Source organism: Vombatus ursinus, unplaced genomic scaffold (assembly GCF_900497805.2).
Source record: "Vombatus ursinus unplaced genomic scaffold, bare-nosed wombat genome assembly UNPS02014158.1, whole genome shotgun sequence".
Classification (NCBI taxonomy): Eukaryota; Metazoa; Chordata; class Mammalia; order Diprotodontia; family Vombatidae; genus Vombatus; species Vombatus ursinus.
The window spans coordinates 6,183,591-6,203,465 of NW_020953936.1; the positions used below are offsets into that span (position 1 = coordinate 6,183,591).

Here is a 19,875-nt window from a genome sequence, read left to right on the forward strand (position 1 = left end):
GATTGGGGGAAAAACATCCTTATATCAAATATCTCTGATAAGGGTCTGATATGCACAATATGTAGTGCACTAATGCAAATACATAAGACCAAGAGATATTCCCTAATGTATGTGGTCAAAGGTTGGGAAACAAACAATTCTCAAATGATATATCACCAGTTAATAAACATAGGAAAGATTGCTCCAAATCATTAATAAAAATAGAAATACAAATAAAAATTCAGAGGTTTCATCTCCCTCTCAGAAAATTGGCAAGGATAACAAAATATGGTAATAATCAATGTTGGAGTTGTTGTGGGAAGACTGGAATGCTAATACATGTTTGAAACAGTCAATTTGTCTACCCATTTTGGAAAGCAATTTGGTATTAGGCTAAGAAAATGACTTAAACTTCCATAACCTTTCATCTAGATATCCTACTGGAGGCAAATTCTCTAAGTAAGAGACAGAGAGGTCCCATATATACCAAAATATTCATAGCAGTGCCTTCCACTGATCAGGCCTAGCACTCTATTCACTGAGCCACATAGCTGCCTCGACCCAGTGGCTACAACAATATAAATGGAAAGAACAACAAAAAAGGAAGTCAAATACTTATAGTGACCAAACTTGGCCATACAGAATCAATTTTAAAATGACCTCCGTCCTTGCTTTGTAGAGGTAGGGAACTATGGGTATGGAACATTACATATCCTTTCAGATATAATTAATGTCTTAGTTTTCCTGAACTATTTCTTTCTTTCTTTTTTATTCTTCATTACAAAAGATAGCTCACTGATTAGGGGAGAGGGATATATTCAAAAACAAATATGATGTAAAAACAAAAGATATCAATGCAAATTTTAAAATTATGTGCTGGTGATACAAAGACAAAAAGGCAACATTCCCTGGCTTCAAGCAGTTTACATGCTACCATGATCATTTAATAAGCTCTATAAGTTATATTTCCAGATAATTCCAAATTGTAAGTTATGCTATAATAATTTCATTAAAAAAAAAAGGAAGAGTTGGTCCATAGGGGTAGATGTTACAGAAAAGTTGAGGATGAAGTATTAGAAAAAGGCGTTTGCATTTATTGATTAGATGATCATTAGTGACTTTTTGAGGGAGCAGTTGCAGGAGACAGGCACAGATGAACATCAGATCAAATCTTTTCCCTTCTTGTTTGGGTAAAAGAAATCTTTGCAAAGTTTGAGCTTACCCAGAAGCAGCATGATGTAGTACAGAGACGTCAAATGCCCTACCAGCAACATTCTAGAGTACAGCCTGAACTAGAATAAAAATGTAATTGGGAAATATTTAACAAACTAAATAAAAATACAATAGAATACAAATAATGTTAATATGTGGTTTTCTAAATCAATATGTAGCCTGCAGGGGTCCTTATGTATGGTTCAGTGGGTCTGTTTGAGTTTGATACCACTTATCTAGTAGACAGGTACCAGGTAGCAAGAAAACTAGATTCCAGTCCCAAGTCTGCCACTAGCTAGCTATAATCTTGGCTAGATAGATGAACCTTTGTAGACCTTAGTTTTCTCATCAGCAAAAAGAGGGAATTGGTTTAGACCAGTACAGTCAAAACCAAATTGAAACTGATTTCTGCAGGCTATATATTGACTTAGAAAACCACACAGTAACCTTATCTGTGTTATATTGTATTTTTATTTATTTTGTTAAACATTTCCCAATTAAAATTTAATCTTGTTAAGGCCTGGCCCATTCTGGTGTTTTGCAGGTGCTTTTCAATTTGGATACCTCTGGACACCTCTAAGTAAACAATTACTAAGATTCCTTCCAACTCTAATTATCTATTAGCCTGTTATATCCCCATTTAAATACTTCACCACTATTCTATGGGGGATGATGATGATGATGATGATGATGATGACGATGATGATGATTATGATAACTAACATTTACACAGCACTTTTAAGGTTTGCAAAATACTTTAAATATAGGATCCCATTTAATCCTCATAACAATGATGGGAGTGGGGATAGTGGCTATTATTACTCCCCATCTTACAGATGAGGAAACTGAGGCTGAGAGAATTTAAGTGATTTATCACATACCCAGTAAGTGTCTGAAGCAAGACTCATACTCAAGTTGTCTTCACTCCAAGTCTAATACTCCACATAATGCCACCTAGCTACCTCTTCATGTATGCCTGGGTCTCAGACAAAGCCCCTTTCACACTTTGCTATTTTCAGACTTTGAGGGGCAGCATTTACAAATGGAAAGGTCAGAATTTTGCTGAGCAGTCCACAGAGCCAATGACCTTGTTTCCTGGGCACAAAATTTCTCTGTACCATTTCCACCTCTTAGGAGAAACTTGAAGAAAACCCAAGAAAACCAGGAGTTTCAGAGCTGTTTCATGTTTTGGGGGGAAATGACTATTGTCTGAATCATGGCCTGGACTACACAAATGCAAATTTAGGAATTGTATTGGTGAGGTCTATGATTAAGAGGAGTAAACTCATGCCAGGAAAGAGGTGAAAAGAAAAAACTAAGACTATAAGAGATTTAGCTACCTGGAGTTATCCTGCTTTATTCTCTGAGAGTCACAGAGACTGAGACTCTCTTATTCAGGAGATGGGAGACCGCAGTCCCGTATCTGAGGAAGCCATATCGGATGCCTCTGTAGGGTCTAAGGTCAAGGTTGTTGGTCTTCCAGAAGTAAGGGGCTAAAAGATCATTAGTGTCCTTTCTAGAGGGGATTTCAGCAGAGTGAGAAAAGCCCAACCTGCTGGAGTAGTAGTGTTCAGTGGAGACAACTGGTATCATCTACACTGGCTCGCTTCTCTACTCATGACTCCTATGTGTATCCATTCTTCCTGGCAATACTGGGTGTATTTGTAGGAGGGTGTACCTCAGGTTTATGGAGGAGATGCTTTATTGCTAAACTTCTTCTTCTGTTGTTTCAGGAAAAGCCTTTACTTTGAGCTAATAATGTCCTCAGATAATTTGAAGGTAAACATCTTGATGGGAAGGGGGGGCACGGAGATGATAATGGCAGCTTGGGAACTAATGGTGAGCTGGAGCCAGCTCAAATTAGCTAAGCTGATGGTTAAATTTTGAATTTGAGCATTGACACCTCAACTATAAATCAGGGCTTGATTTGTTGTTTTGTTGATTTTCTAGACTTAAGAAAGTAATGGAGAAAAGTGTTAGTAATGCATATTAAACTTGAAAATGGGTCATGGGCACATTTTTGGAGAGGTGGTTGTTAAACATTTACCAGCACATCGTTGTTATCCGTCCTTTGTTCTCAAAGAAGAACATGACATCAGAAGGGTAATATCTTGACTTGCAAGTGAATTGGATTTAAGTGAGGCAGAGCTGTGCAAAGTCACCAGCCTCACTCTCTCTTCCAGGGTCATCGGAGTCCAGTGTTAAGATATAGATCAAGAGCCTGGAGATGGTCCTAGATGCAGTGGGAGACCTTGGCCTTTTTAAGCTAAGATACTTCCCAGGTCCCAGTTTGTCAGAGACAACACCTACTCAGTTATTAAGGCTGGATAAGAAATGAGGTAAAAAATGGCTTAGTTTGCCTACTCAAAAAAAAAAAAAAAATCAAACTGGGAGGGGTTTCTGGCCAGAACAGAGACAATTGCTATTTACATTCACTCTGAGCCATCAAAACCAAACAATGACAAAGTGAAGCTTGGGCTGGAACCTATTATTGGCCAATCAGGGAGAGCCAGAGGGATTTGGGTTTAAGGTGGGATCAAGTAGTTCCGTTTGAATCCCCATGGACTTTATGAAAGCCTGATTTTCCAGAGCTCTATTTCAAGAAATCATAAATGAAACTACGTGGGACAAAAGAGTTAATTGTCCCAGTTTTTTTTTAAATTTTTAAAAAAATGATAGAATAAATAAGTAGGAAAGAGCTTGGCCACAAAATGGCAGGTTGCACTGAGGCACCATTGGTTAATCATCAAGAATGATGTCTTCTTTGAGTGGATGTCCATCAATTGGGGAATGGCTGAACAAGTTGTGATATATGAATGTAATGGAATACTATTATTCCATAAGAAATGATAAGCAGGTGGATTTCAGAAAAATCTGAAAAGACTTAAATGAACTGATGCTAAGTGAAGTAAGCAGAACCAGGAGAACATTATATACACAGTAACAGCAACTTTGTGCAAAGACTAACTTTGATAGACTTAGCTCTTCTCAACAATGCAAGGATCTAAGACAAATCCAAAAGACTCATGATGGAAAATGCTATCTGCATCCAAAGAAAGAACTATGGAGTCTGAATGCAGATTGAAGTATGCTATTTCTCTCTCTCTCTCTGTTTTGTTTCTTCTTTCTCGTGGTTCCCCCCATTGGTTCTAATTCTTCTTTACAACATGGTTAATGTGAAAATATGTTTAATATGAATGTATATGTAGAGCCTATATCAGATTACATGCTGTCTTGGGTAGGAGGGAGGAGAAGGAGGGGAAGAAAATTTAGAACTCAAAATCTTATGGAAGTGAATATTGAAAACTAAAAATAAAGAAATCAGTTTTTGAAAAAAAAAAGAATGATGTCTTCTTTGGAATGTAACTATAGCCAAATTGTCAAAGAAACCCTTATTATCATGGGAACTAAGGAATTCCATGGTCACCTCTACTCCTGTGTCTTATAACTTATGCTAATGCCTGGCTTCTTAGAGAACTCTACTGAGGAGAAACATATAGATTAAATTATTTCATTCTTTTTTCAGGACTGGAGTCTTTTGTTCAATTCTTGTAACTACACACTTTGCTACAAGCCTAGAAGAGCAAATGTTCAATGCCCTGAATTATTTGCCTCCAGAGGTCCAAATTATGTTATGCCACTGTCCTGGAAGTTCTAATGTTAGAAGATCTACTTGACTCAACCACTCAGGCTGATTAAATTACATGATTAACTGCATGAGATCTGAACTTTTTTCCACACACCCCTCCCAGATGCAAGTGATCTCTCCCTCTTCAAATTTCTCCTTCTCTTCTGCCCTGTCTTGATACTGCTCCCCTTTGTATTGTACATACATGTACGTGCATATACATACATACATATGTGTGTATCTTTCTTTCCCATGCAATTATAAGCTTCTTGAGAGCAAGGTGTGGGCATGTCTTGTATATCTAGCATCTAGTACAATGTATTACATATAGTAGATACCTAATAAATATTTGGTTACGAATGAATAGGATTCTAGATTAGTCTATGTATGAATTGGTTCTGCAGGGGTTGGCTATAAGAGAAACTGCTGAACAGCCCTATCAAGATATAAGGTCTGTGTATAATGGGTTTCATACTGCTTGCCTTCTCAATGAGTAGGGAAAGGGCTGGAAGGAGGGAGAGAATTTGGAACTCAAAATTTTAAAAATGCATATAAAAATGATAAACTTTTAAAAAGACATAATGTCTAATCATAAAAGGTGCATTTTATAAGGAGAGCTATTATTCCAAACTGGGAAGATGCTAGGTATGAAGCAGATAGAGTACCAAGCCAGAGTCAGGAAGACTCATCTTCCTGAGTTCAAATCCAGCCTCAGACATTTACTAGTTGTGTGACCCTGGGCAAGTCACTTAACCGTATTTGCCTCAGTTTCCTCATCTGTAAAATGAGCTGGAGAAGGAAATGACAAACCACCCCTGTATCTTTGCCAAGAAAAGCCCAAATGAGGTCACAAAGAGTCAGAGATGACTGAAATGACTTGACAACAACAAAATTATTCCAAAAAATAGTTATCCAGTTCTTTAGGCCACACTACATACCATATTCTTTAGAAAGGCAACATGTTATAACAGACTAAGAACCAGACTCAAAGACCAGAAGATTTGTATTTGAGTCTTTCCTCTGAGACATACGGCTGCGTGTTCCTAACAAGTCGTTTAATTTAGCAGAACCCCAGACAACTCTCTAAGACTCTCTGAGACTGCAGATTGATTGAATCCAGCTGCATTGGTGGAGGGAGTTTTCTCATCAGGAGCTCCCTTTGAACCCTTGAAATCACAGGCCTAGGTGTGCAGTAGGCCTGAAAATGGGTCACAAGAAAGGATGAGCTAGAAGCTACTTTTGGTGGCCTAGACCTGAGTCTGATATTGAAGACTATAAGGGAGTGCAAAGCACATGCTGAGCCATTTGGCATCATCCCTTGCCTCTCCTGTGCTTTGGAGAAGCTCCAAGTGATTTAATCCAAGGTCTTACAGCCAAGTCAGCGGCAACCAGGGTCGTGACTAGATCTCAGATGAAAAGGGGACAGGAAGCAGAGCCGGAAGGCTCTGAAAACAAACGTTGTACACCTTTACTCACAGGCTGGCTGGCTGTTTTAAGTTTGCCTGGAGAGAAAGTAGTTGTATGCAGAGATAATTTCTTGTGTAGCTGCCTTCATGTGTATGAAGTACACCAAAACTACACTGTATGATTTCTGAAGATTTTTTTTTTTAACATGGCTGTCTTCATTAAAAAGGAGCTTGATTCTCAGAGGATTTATTAACTAGGGCACTGTTATAGGCTTATGAGAACCTATGGCTCAGAGGAATTCTGAATGTGTTTGCTACAAACAAATGCCTTTGTGTTCTTATAATTATAGCCATAGACTTGTAATTTATCTTTGGTCCTGACCACAAGGAGCAGTGAGTCGAGATTCAGGAGCATTACTGAGTATTTTCCAAGTTCCAGGGGTTTGCCCTTGATTTTAGACTTCTTTTCTTATTGGAATATGGAGAACGGAAGAAAGTCATCATAAACTTGAGCCAGGAGGCACTTTGATGGTGTGTTTGAGATGAATGGGGTCTTGCAAGCTCATGGGCTGATAGAACTTGGCTCGTAGCAATGGCCAACTATGAGCTGGGGAGTGAGTTAGCAACTTGCATTACAGTGTGTAAGCAGGGAGGATACAACTATCCCTCTCCTTTTCTCTCTCCAGGGAAGAGCTGATTTTCCTGCTGACTGTAAAGAACTCTTTAATTTCTTGTTCTATTTCTTGTCTCTTGGGGGCAAGACAAGGTACAGCAGTCAAGGGGAAGGACTTTTTATTTTTTTTATTTGCTTTTTTTTAATTGTCTGTATTATCCAAAATGCATACATAAATCCTAATGGACACTACCAGCACAATGCCTGGTATGCTTAATAAACACTTGATGAAGGACAAATACTGAATTTGGTTGACTATTGTGTGTACTTTCCCCTTTCAAACATGAGAGATACTTTGTTTAGCATAGATGAGCTGGGGGCAAGCCATAGAAGCTGTGTGAGGTCTGGAGTCATCTTTTATAAGCCTTATAGATGATATCACTAGATCTGTTTTCTCTACCTTCTGAAAAAAAAATTGAGTCACAAAGGAGTGCACTCTGAGTTCAAAACAAAAACAAAACAAAACTGCTTTGGTTGAGAGACTTCGAGCAGCAAGTTTTTCCTTGCACATAAAAACCAACAAAACAAAAAAAAAAGCTAACCCTTGGGAGTGAGGGGTGGTGATGAAAAAAGAGGGAGGAAACCTCACTGTGGTACCCTAGCTGGTGGGCTTAGACGCCATGTGTGTGGTTACCATGGTAATGCCACTGTAGTAACATAGGATACTACCTGTGCCTAAACTTTCTCAGGTTCTCCCCCTGGTGGCTAGAGATTGTAAGAAATGAAGAAATAGTCCGAGGGACGTTGTGACTTTCCTAAGATTAGGCAGTTAGCTAGTGGCAAATAAGACTAAATCTCCTGCTTCCCAGCCAAGTGCTATTTCCACCATGTTAGCTTAATATTCTGGACTTATAGGGAAATCATCATTACCCCTAAACTTTGTGTTGCTGCTGCCGTGATAAATAGTGCCATTCAAATGAGTATGACCAAACTGACATGGCTTAAGTCAAATATTGTTCTTAGTTTAGTGAAGTATGATTAGTAGATAGAAAATAAAATGGATTAGAGAAGGAGAAATGGGTCTTGGTAAATGTGCAGACTTCCAATAGATGAGGGTTTTTTTTTTAAACCATTGGAAAGATTGACAAAGGAAGTCTATAGTTGGGGCAGAAAAAGATAGATTCTTAGTATAGGAAGATCTTATTAATATAAGCCTTCCTAATGTGTTAGTTATGACTGAGTTTTCCTGTTAAGTTTATAAGTGTCTTTGATGTTTACTGATGCAAATAGGTAGATAGGTCTGATAATATTTATCCTAACTTGTTTCTCATATTTTGGCACTTGTCTGAGAAGGGAAGTTATTTTGGGCAGGGTGGGTGGGCACCTGGACTAAAAGCCTGTCTGATGAGAGCAAGTTATAAAGAAATAAATTGATGCTTTTCTTCAGGGAGTTCAGAACTGAATGTAGGAAAAAAAGAACTACAGGCCTCCAACCTCTCAAATAGAAGGTACATAGAGCTTTTTTTGTAGGGTCATGAGATCGCAGATCATAAGATTTAAAGTTGGAAGGAATATTAAATATGACCTAGCCCAATACCCTCAATTTAATGAAGAGCCTAAAGAAATCTGAGTCATTCAGGAACAGCTTCCCTAAATGTATTTTCTATACCTGTAAGAAAGCATTCCTTTTGCCCCTCTCCTCTTTTATTCCTGTTGATCTAGATATTAAATGTGATAGGGCTTACATGGAAGGGAGTAGAATGAAATTCACAAGAAAGCACAAACAGGACAGCTTTGAAAGTAAAATATGGAATTATTATCCACAAGATCACACATGTATTGAGTAGCATGGTCATGTCTTACAGTAATTCCCAGTCTGATCCTGAAATAGAGCCCCAGAATCTCAAGGGTTAGAAGGAACCTTAGGAAGTATCTAGTACATCCTGTATCTGAAAATTTAATCTCTAGAACATTCCTATCAAGTGGGTCACACTGCCTCCACTTGAAAACTCCTAGTTATCAGAAATTCATTGTCTAATGAAATAGCTCAGTCTGGGAGCTCAGTATAGTACAGAATTCTAGCAGAAATATTTGAAAGTATTTATTCATGTAACCCAAGCCCCAAAGCCCATTGGTAAAGGACTCTCTCCTCATTGGTGGAGATCAATGCTTCACTTGTGTGAAGGAATAGGGGTTGTTGGGAGTAGGAGAAAGAAGAAGTCTCTTCATTTTCTTTGGCCTCTTCAGGCCTTCATTGGCAACCCTACTTCAGGTTGTAGAAGGGAGAAGAAGACTCTGGGAAGAAGCTGACATAAGACTAGCTGTCAATCTCCATCATGTCCTTCTCCCCAGCTTGCTACACTAGAAACTTCAGGAAATTTCTCCTTTGGATGAGATCTGAGACTCTCTCTCTCAGTTGAGCTGAGTGACCTTGCTCCCAATAGAAGAGCTCTTTCACTCTGTATTATTTGGTATATAGTCTCATATGACCTGTTGTATCAAAAGTTATATAATAACAGCAAAGCTCATAACATACTAGCAAAAGCTGCCCAATGATGTGTGGAGGACCAGACGGATTTGGTTGCTTTATTTTGGTTTTAGCTTTAATGCTACATGATGTATTTAAGCTCTTCTTTAAATAAAACTGGTTTTTGGATACAAACAAAACCCAACCCATTTGTCCTTAATTAGTTGATAACTTTCTAGATGACCTTGAACAAATCATTTGACCTATTGTAAAATGGAAGGCTTAGATTTTCTGATCCTTATGGTCCCCCCCACCCCAGTTCTAACATTGCATGATTGGGCTACCAGAAAAGAGCAACCTGGGCAACATTTTCTTCTAGTTGATAATTCTATTATGGGGAATCTGCAAGTGGAAGTTACTGGTCCCTTTTGCCATCTAGTGGCAAATTTGGGTAACTACAATATTATGCTTTCCCGAATTGAAAGTCTGCAAGGTCATGTGAACAATTTTATGGAATTCTACAGTAACATTTTGAATTACAGATTGATTGCAATGTAGTTTGAGAAAATGAAAAAAATAGATTATAAAATAATTCATACTATATATACTTACAGAAGCCCCCTTCTTACCCAGTCTGATTGCCACATGATGGATTATTAATGTCCTTAGGGCCTACGCTCCAAATTGCCATTTCCTCTTCTGATATCCCTTTTAGCCATGTTTGAATAATTCCTTACCATCTAGCACTTTATCATGATTCTTCTCCATGATATTGTAAGAGGAATAATTCATCCTTTATTCAGCAGTTTCTGGTTTACAAAGAATTTGCCTCACAATAACCCCGTTGGGGTGTCTAATGCAACTATTACTATCCCCATTTTATAGGGAAGGAAAGGCTCAGAGACATCAAATATTACTTGGCCATGGTCACATAGTTAGATGTTAAATTCAGGACACCCACTGAGGTCTTCTGATTAAAGTCTGGTTTTATATGTGTGTATGTGTGTGTGTGTGTGTGTATATACATACACACACATATGTGTGTGTATATGCATGTATGTGTATATACGTATGTATGTACGTATGTGCGTGTATATATGTATATATGTGTGTGTGCACAGATACATCTGTGCACATATGTATATATACATGTGTGTATGTATATATTTATAAGTATGTACATGCGTGTATATGTTATGTAAATATACAGCCAATATACACATGTATATGCACATGCGTGTTATATGTATACCTGTGCACATACATTCACATATACATATATCATTAATATATACATGTGTGTATTTATTGCATGCGTGGGTATGTGTACATACAAACATGCGTTCATGTACATATACCCATATATACACACATGTGCATATATACATATATGAAAATTTGTATATGGAAATATATGTGTGTATGAATGTAGTTTTTAAACGGAGTGCCAGAGTCCCAAACTTGTAGTTTCAATATTGTGGAGAGTTCCTGATGGAACCACTGATGTCTTAGGACTTTTGAGAGTTGCTTCGAGTTGAACTAAGAGGTTAAGGGACTTGCCCAGATTTACACAGTCTGTGTTCTCTACCCACTCCCTCAGACTGCCTCTCATTGTTGTCACTGCATCAGACTAGTTGGAGTTGTGTTATTCCATCGTTTCATTGTTTGATTTGGTGACATAAGATTATAATATCACAGATATGGAGTTAAAAGGACCTCTCAGGCCATCTAGTTCCATCTTATTATTTGAGGATGAAGAAACTGAGGCTGAGGTACGTTAAGTGACATTGAAGGTAGTGAGCATCAGAAGCGCTATTTAAAGCCAGGTACACTGACTCCAAAGCCAGTAATCTTTTTTTTTTAATGGAATGACTTATTTTTATACTTTCTTTTTTTTTGTTACAACTTAATAAACATTAGTAAAGATGTTTCAGCATTTCAACAGATAAAGAACAAATAATAAATGATAGTTAATGGCAGAAACAGGATGTAAGTCCAAGACTTCTTATTCCAAGACCAGAGTTCTTCCCACTCTGCACACTACACATGCCTTGACAATTAGTTGATAAGAGAATGAAGTCTCCTGCCTCACTTCAAGTTTAAAAAACCCCCAAACTTGTGTTTCTCCAAGTTATAATTTTCTTAATGTATTTCTCTAAGATTAGTGTCAGGAGGAAATGAATGAATACTAAAGTAGTAATAAGTGACAATCCATTTAATCTGTTAGACTTTGGAGGTAGTTTTATTTTAAAAGGAAGCTTATTAACTTAGGAAGAATAAAGCACTCATTATTATGTCAGACAGGAAGACAAAAATGAAGTAAAAACTTTCGGACTATATGAGGGAGTTATGTGGAAGGCAGGTGAAGGAATTCCGCATGTCCCTAAAATCGTGCCATTTTCTTCCCTCCACTCCACATGGAAATTTTATCCTCTGTCTGAGTATTTCCTTTACCAACTGTGAGAAGGATGGCTCTTAGCACAGTGCCTGACACATAGTAAACACTTCATAAATATTTATTGATTGAACGCTATTACAATGGTCCTCATCCATCATTTCAATGAGATTTAAGAGGGAAATATTTGGGCCAATAAGAACCAGAAGGTGCTGCCTCAGCAAGAAAGAATTCTCATTGGATATAGGGCTGGGAGAGATAGTGGAAATCATCTAATCCAAGGGTTTTATTTTTTTGTGTCATGATTCTTTTTGGCAATCTGCCAAAACCTATAGACTCCTCTTCAGAATAATGTTTTATAATGTATAAAATAAAAGATAAAAGAAACTACTTCTATTGAAACCCAGTTCTCAAAATATTTAAAACGGGTTCCTAAATACTAGGTTAAGAGTGCTTGTCTCTAATCCAATCCCATTATTTTACAGATGAAGAAAAGGAGATCCAGACAAAGTGACTTGCCCAGGCCTCATATAGGTAACAAGTAGCCAAGCAAAAATTGGGAACAAGATTTTATGATGTCACACGCAATGCTCTTTCCACTGCACTATTATAAGGGAATTGAATATATGACACAGAATTATCACTGAGTTGGAAGGGACCTTTGGGGTCTTCTAGTCTAACTCTGTTTGAATTCTTTCTACAAACTCATTGACAAGATATCAACAGTTCTGTACTTAAATACTTTCAGCAACAGGGAACTCACTAGCCCACTGCATTTTTTAAGCAGCTTTATTTGTTTGGAAGTTTTTTTTTAAACACATGTTGACTCAGAATCTCTCTCACAATATCTTCTACTCTCTAAAGTAGGGGTTCTTAACCTTTTTTGTGTCATAGACTGCTTTGGCAATCTAGAAAAACCTATGGACCTCTTCTTAGAATAATATTTTTATTTTTATTTTTATTTTTATTTTTTTGGCTAGTCAATGGAGTGACTTGCCCAGGGTCACACAGCTAGTAAGTGTTATGTGTCTGAGGCCGGATTTGAACTCAGGTCCTCCTGAATCCAAGACTAGTGCTCTATCCACTGTACCACCTAGCTGCCCCCAGAATAATATTTTTAAATGCACAAAATGAAATATCTAAGATTACAAAGGAAACCAATTGCATTGAAATATAGTTATCAAAATGTTGTTTTTCAGTTATTTTACAGATGAGGAAACTGAGGCAAACAGGGTTAAATGACTTGACCAGGGTCACATAGCTAGTAAGTGTCAGAGGCCAGATTTGAACTCCAGGAAGATGAATCTTCCTGACACCAGGCCTGCCACTTTATCTACTGTGCCATGTAGCTGCCTAGTTATCAAAAAAAAAAAAAAAAGTTCACTAACTCCCCAGTCAAAAACCCCTGGTCTAGAGTCAAACTGAGAAACTTTCTTCTTTACAAATGGCAGTTCTTTCAAACACTTAAAGACAACTATCTTGTCTCTTTCCCCATTCCCCTCATCTTCACTTTTCCAGGCTAATCATTCCCAATTCCTTAAACAGATTCTTACATGGCATGGTTGCCGCATTCAGCATTTGTTAAAATGCTGCATTGGGTTCAATTAAATTGACAAAATAAATCAATTTGTTTTGGATCATAGCTATTAGTCTATTTTAGCTTTTCTTAATTGCATTTTTCTTCAAAATAGGTTCACTAGTAAAGTATTCATTCAAAAACAACTTGCAATGAATTCACTGCTGAATAGGTTAACTTTTATTTTAAATCACTGATTTCAGAGCTGGTAAGAAAATACATGAATGTGAGGCTTTTAAAACAGTGCTTTGCACCCAGCATATGCTTAACAAACATTTGTATTGAATTGAAGGAAAATCTTCAATGAAACCAAGTTTCAGCTTCAATAGTTGGTTCTAGCTAAGCTAAAGTCTTGGAAATGACATTTCTTTGGAGAGATCACTGAAATCACCTAATGCAAAACTGAGCAAACTCAGAGAGAGGGAGGGACAGAGAGAGAGAGAGCTCTATGGGGTTCTCTCCCTACTAGAATATGCCCCCTTAGTTTTGTTTCTTTGCAGAAGACACCGAACTAATGACCTGAGTCTAGACAGGGTGGGGCAGGGAGAAAGTCTGCCAACTTGCATGTAACCAGTGCTGGGGAATTTTCTTCTCACTTTTTCAAATTGAATTATGTTCCCCAGGGAGAGCCTGCAGAAGGGCAATTCCACCCAATCCCTCTCTCCTTCCTTCCAGAATCTTTATTTTCCTTCAGCTTTGCTCCTATGCCTCCTCTTCTCAGAAGCCTTCCTTGATGACCCCAGTTGTTAGTGTTATGCCTTTTTCATTGTTGTTCATCATGTATGACTCTTTGTGACTCTGTGGACCATAACACACCAATACTGTCCATGGGGTTTTCTTGGCAAAGTTAATGGAGTGGTTTGCCATATCCTTCTCCAGTGGGTTAAGGTAAACAGAGGTTAAATGACTTGCCCAGGGTCACACAGCTAGTAAGTGTACGAGGTTGGATTTGAACTCACAAAAAGGAGTCTTCCTAACTCCAAGCCTAGTAATCTATCCACTGAGTCATCTAGCTAAAGAAAGGCAAAAAAAAAAAATCAAGAAACTCACAGATTAATGGAAGAGACATGCAAAAAAGCACATCCCCAAGACAGAATAAATTAGACAGGAGTCACGGGCATTAAAGGGAGTCAGGAAAAGGCTGCTTTTAGCTGCTTAGCTTTCTCCTTCCCTCATCAGTTGTATCTGCTGTGAGTAACCGGGAAGCCCACCTCACTCTTGAGGCAGCAGTAGCGGCCACAATAACTAGCTGTCCCCCTCTCAGTACTTGTGCAAAACCAGCCTAGTTCCTGGGCTATAAAGTCATTGCACCTTTCATCTCCACACTCCTGCGATACCTTTCCTAAGCTCAGCGTGTAGCTGGAAATTATTTCATCAGCTTCTTGGGTCGTGGTTAGTAACCTGACATCATCTGTGGCGATCTCCATGAGCTAGAAGTCCAATACTCAAGTATTCCTGTATTCTAATAGATGTGTTTTCCATTTTAAACTCGTGCGGTATGCCCAATGCGGGTCCACTGAGGTTCTCTAGGACTGGTCATTGTCTCTCTGTGGCCAGCACCTGCCGCTCTTGCAGCATTAGCCAGCCAGAGCTCAAATTTCTCCTAAGGTAACAGTATATCCTGAGAATAACGACAAATAGACCATTATTATACGTCAGGGATTCTGAATTTCTTTTTGCTGTGGACTCCATTAGTGAATGTCTTGTGAAACCTGTAGATTTTCCCCCCAATAATGTTTTTAACTGTATAAAATAAAATATGTGGATTTATAAAGAAAATAAATTATTGTTGTTGCTAGGTGTCCTTCAGTTATGTCCAAGCCTTCGTGACCCCATTTGGGGTTTCTTGGCAAAGATACTGGAGTAGCATGTCATTTCCTTCTCCAGCTTATTTTACAGTTGAGGAAACTGAGGCAAAAAGGGTTAAGTGACTAACCTAGGCTCACACAGCTAATAAGTGTCTGAGGCCAGATTTAAACTCAGGAAAATGAGTCTTCCTGGCTCCAGGTCTGGCTCTCAATCCACTGAGTCACCTACTTGCCCCTTAATCAATTATATTGAAATACAATTTTCAAAACATAGTAAAAAAGAAAAAAATTTACAGACTCAGGAATAAGAAATCACGCTATAGGGGATCTGCTTATAGTACAGTTAGTTGTATGTGACTCAGATACTACCTAATGACCTGTTCATTGTTCTGGTGACACGGCCGAGTTTTGAGGCAGCTAGGTGGTGCAGGGGATAGTGTGTTGGACGTGTGGTCAGAAAGACCTGAGTTCAAGTGTGTTATCAGACACCTATGAGCTATATGGCCCTGGGCCAGTCACTTCTGTTTGCCTCTTCCCATGTCTGTAAAACGGGGATGATAATAGCACCTACCTCTCAGGGTTGCTGTGAGGATAAAATGAGATAATTGTAAAGTGCTCTGCAAACTTTAAAGTGCCGTCTAAATGCTAGCTATTATTACTATTATTGCAAGGGGAATATTCCTACTCTGCTAGTTATATCATATTTAATACAGTTTTTTTTTTTTTGCTTTTTCTTGGCACCCTCAGCCCCTTGTACAGTGCCTGGGACATTGAAATCAATAAATGCTTGTTGATTGATTAATTCCTTCTCCAAGAGAGGGCAGTGTCTGTATTTGATGTAAGAAGCTATGGTCATTTTATAGTATTCTCCTTTCCTATCTCTCTAGGAAATTTAGAAAGCTTTATTGCCTCAGAAAACAGACAGGAGAACATCTGCATTGTCTTCCCTCCTGAAAATGGATTTTTTATGCATAGTCTTGAAACTTTTAGATGACAGTCCACTTCTTGGTAAAAAAACAAAAACAAAAACAAAACAAAAACAAAAACCTCCAATTTGTAAACACTGAGTCTCATTGTTATTCATTAATATTGAGCTGCAAATTCATAAAATTTCTGACATCTGTAACTTTCTCTGGCCAAAAAAACCAAACAAAAAACCAAAACCCCAACAACAAAAAACCCAACAACTTCCAGGTTGACATCTGTGTGCCCAAAACTTGTACCAGGTACTAAAATAATAGGTCTTTCGGGGCTTAGTCACAATTCTCACTTCCCTCAATCTCCAAAAGATATCAAGGCATTACAATCATACTGCTCTTTTTCTCTGAGATACATAGTGAAATATTCATGCATGGTCATTTGATGGGTACTTTGATCTGTCTTCTCAAGGTGAGTGCCAACTCTCTAGAGAGACTGTGAAGTGCGCTAACAAATATTTAACAACTGGCTCTCTAGGAAAAAAAATGTATACTGGACATACTTTTAAGTTTAATTTGCATTATTAACATTTTCTTCATCTCTCTAAGTCTAGACAATCAACAAAAGAATAAATCAAGCCCTGATTAGTAGAATTCGCCTTGAGGAATAAATGATCACACTGAAAATTTAACAAACAGCTCTCCTAGACAAGTTCGAGCACATGTCTGTATGTAGCCCATGTTTTTAACTGATGCTGAACAAAACTGATCCTTTTCAATTGACAATTTCAATCTTCCCCCAGCAGGTTTAACACCTCTCATAGTTTTTCCACAAGTTCTTGCCAACCTGAACGCAATGAGCTCGTTCATGTAGATCGGTTCCTCCAGTTTAGATTAGCTGATTGATACAGCTGGCAGTGTTGGGCTTGGAGTCAGGACAGGTACGTTTGATCCCTGCCTCAGACACTAGCAGTGTAACCTTGGGCAAACACCTAATCTCTCTCTGCCTCAATTTCCTCATCTGTAAAATGAGGTTAATAATAACGACTAACTCACAGAGATCATTGTGAGGATTGAATGAAGTGCTTTGCCAACATTAATGCTCTATGTAAGTGCTAGCTATTATCATTATTATTATATTATCCACCAGTTTCCCTATGAACCATTGAAAACTGGTTGGTGCCCTAGAAACACCTTTTGAAAAGCATCAAATTGGTCGTTTAGGGACTAAGGCCCCTTTAATTTCTCCCTAATTATTTTATGTGTATTGAAGATTCTCTATGAAAAGTGACTAGGTGGGATTATTTAAATTATCCAAAGCGGTCAGCAAATCCTGGCTAGTAGCCAACTCCTTCACCTAAAGTAGAAGGGGCTAGGGGGCTCAAAGGATGGGGAGCCTGGGCTTCTCTAAATCCTCCAGCATGCCTTGCCTCAGGGAATACCATTCATTTTGTTGGGGGGTGGGGGGAAGAAAATAAAGCAACACTGACTGCTGGGAATGTGGGAGAAGATACACTCCCAGCCCTTGTTCTGCATAAGCCATGTGCAAATTGTCATTACATCTGTTCTTTCTCAAAGCACTTGTCTATGCAAAAGAAAGGGCCCTGAAAAGTATTTAAAACATTTTAAAATAATTTTTATAAACTTAAGTGCCCTAAAGGTAAAAGTTTATTAAGCAAGTACCAAAATATATTTTAACAAATCATTTTAACAAGAAAAAAAAAGGAAAGAGAAAAAGAAAGAAAAAAGAGAACTTTCAACTTGTCTTTTTCACTTCTCCCCTGTGCTCTGCAATGCACCATCCTCCTCGCCTCTTACCCCAGCCTTTTCTTTTAATTATTGTATCTTAAAAAGTTTGCTTTAAAGTGTAGCCCTAAGGGGTGTTACAAAAGAAATCGGGTGGACGTCATGAACAAGACTGGCCTCGATTTTTATTTTCCAGAACACCTGATTCATGCACTATGAGTACAATTCCCGTGGAAATACTCTGTTCTGGTTGTCAAAACAAACCAGCAATACCTTTGAAAGGGTATGTCCTAGCTGAGAAGCAATCTCTCTCTCTCTCTCTCTCTCTCTCTCTCTCTCTCTCTCTCCCCCTCCCTCCCTTCCTCTCCCTCCTTCCCTCTCTCCCCTGGCTGCTTATTTGGTTTTCTCCCTTCTCTCTCTGGATATATCTCCATCTTTTTCTTTTCTCTCTTTGTGCAGATCATCAATTTATATTTTACCATCACTTTATTTTTGTTTCTCTCGAGCTATCTAATTGACTTGTTCCAAAGAATTGGTGATGTTGACCTAATTTCCTAAACCAGGGAAAGACAACACCAAATGTCAGTTGAAGCACTAGCTAGCTGTCCAAGAGGAGACAATTAAAATCTTTGATGTTTGATATTCTTTTTTCTACCCCGTAAAAATTATTTATTTCCACTGATGAGCGTATATTGCTTTCTACTCACACTTCTGTTTTTAGGAAAAGATAAATGGGCATTTGTAGACATCTATCTTTATGAAAACCACATTGCCTTGATCACAAATGTTCTTACTTCCTTTTCCATCCAACAAACTTATCTTGTTGCTCAAAATTAAGAAATGAAGGGGAAAAATTGGTATTATTTCCACTGTTAATCAGAGCATTCATTGTTTTGAAGATATTTTGGAAATTCCACATTCATTACCTGTATTTTAGAAGTAAGTTCTTTAAACTATAAAAACTTCTTTAATCATTAAGTCCTTCACAAAACCAGAAAGTTAAGACAAATGTTAACATTCCCCCCACCTTGTTTGCCCATTTAGGGACTGTTTTGATACCTTATAACCTGGACAATTAAAATCTTTAACTTTCTTTCGTTATTTATTTAAATGGTTTCACCAAACATGGTTGGCAACTTACAGTTTTTTGAAGGATAACTGCATGCTAGTAACAGCTCCTGTTCCACCATGGTGCCTTCAGTGGGTTTGAAGAAGTTAGTAATCCTTTAAAGGGGACCCCCCTACCTAAAAACAATCTGAAAAAGTTAAGGTCTCTCTCCTAAACCTCTGAACTTGCCTCAGATATCTTGCCTCCATCAGCTTCCAAATTATAATGTAATATTATTTTCCTCCAGGGAAACCTGTGAAACAGGTCTGTGAGTGGCATTTAATGTGTCAGAGATTTAATTGATTCCTTCCAATGAACAGCCACCCTTTAATGACAACATTGCCCAGGACAATTTTTAAAGGAGTAGTTACACAACGTGTAATTTGTTGTTATAGAGTGAGAAGCCCAGAGGATTTCACAATGGAAGAAATATTTTTCAAGTCCATGCAAATTTCTTTCTGATGAAGAGTTTTCTCCTGACAAGAATACAATCCCCTCCACTCTGAGAACAGTTAGAACTAAAATCATAATAGGGCTAACCCAGGGGTGGGGAACCTGTGGCCTTGAGGCCATATATGGCCCTCTAGGTCCTCAAGTGAGGCCCTTTGACTGAATCCAAACTTCACAGATCAGAGACCCTTAATAAAAGGATTTGTTCTGTAAAACTGGAACTCAGTCAAAAGGCCACGCCCAAGGACCTAGACGGCCACATGTGGCCTGGAGGCCACAGGTTCCCCACCCCTGGGCTAACCTCTTCAACTGTGTCCCCTCAGTCCTTCACTCCTCAATTAACAGGCCTACTATTGTGGCTCAGAAGAGAACTAATTCGTTACGGCTATTTAGTCCTTGAAACAGTTTCCCTTTCTCACTTCCGATGGACACTGTACTGGGTCTCACGAGGATGAAAAAAAAAAGATTGTCTGCAAGAGGAGTTTTAGGGTCCCCATTGTAGATAGCATCCCTGAATCTACAAAGGGGAGCTCTACACCAGAAAGAAGTCCCCAACCACAGAATGGATGC

General features: G+C 38.4%; 1 protein-coding gene across 1 annotated transcript in view; it reads right to left on the bottom strand.

The window, feature by feature from the left end:
- PTPN3 (protein tyrosine phosphatase, non-receptor type 3) overlaps positions 1-19,089 on the bottom strand; it is a 287,103-nt gene extending 268,014 nt beyond the window's left edge. The window contains exon 1 of the mRNA XM_027859060.1: positions 18,889-19,089. Coding sequence (XP_027714861.1) covers positions 18,889-18,937 — 49 coding nt within the window. The 5' untranslated portion in view covers positions 18,938-19,089. The remainder of the gene's footprint in view (positions 1-18,888) is intronic.
- Positions 19,090-19,875: the final 786 nt, after the last annotated feature.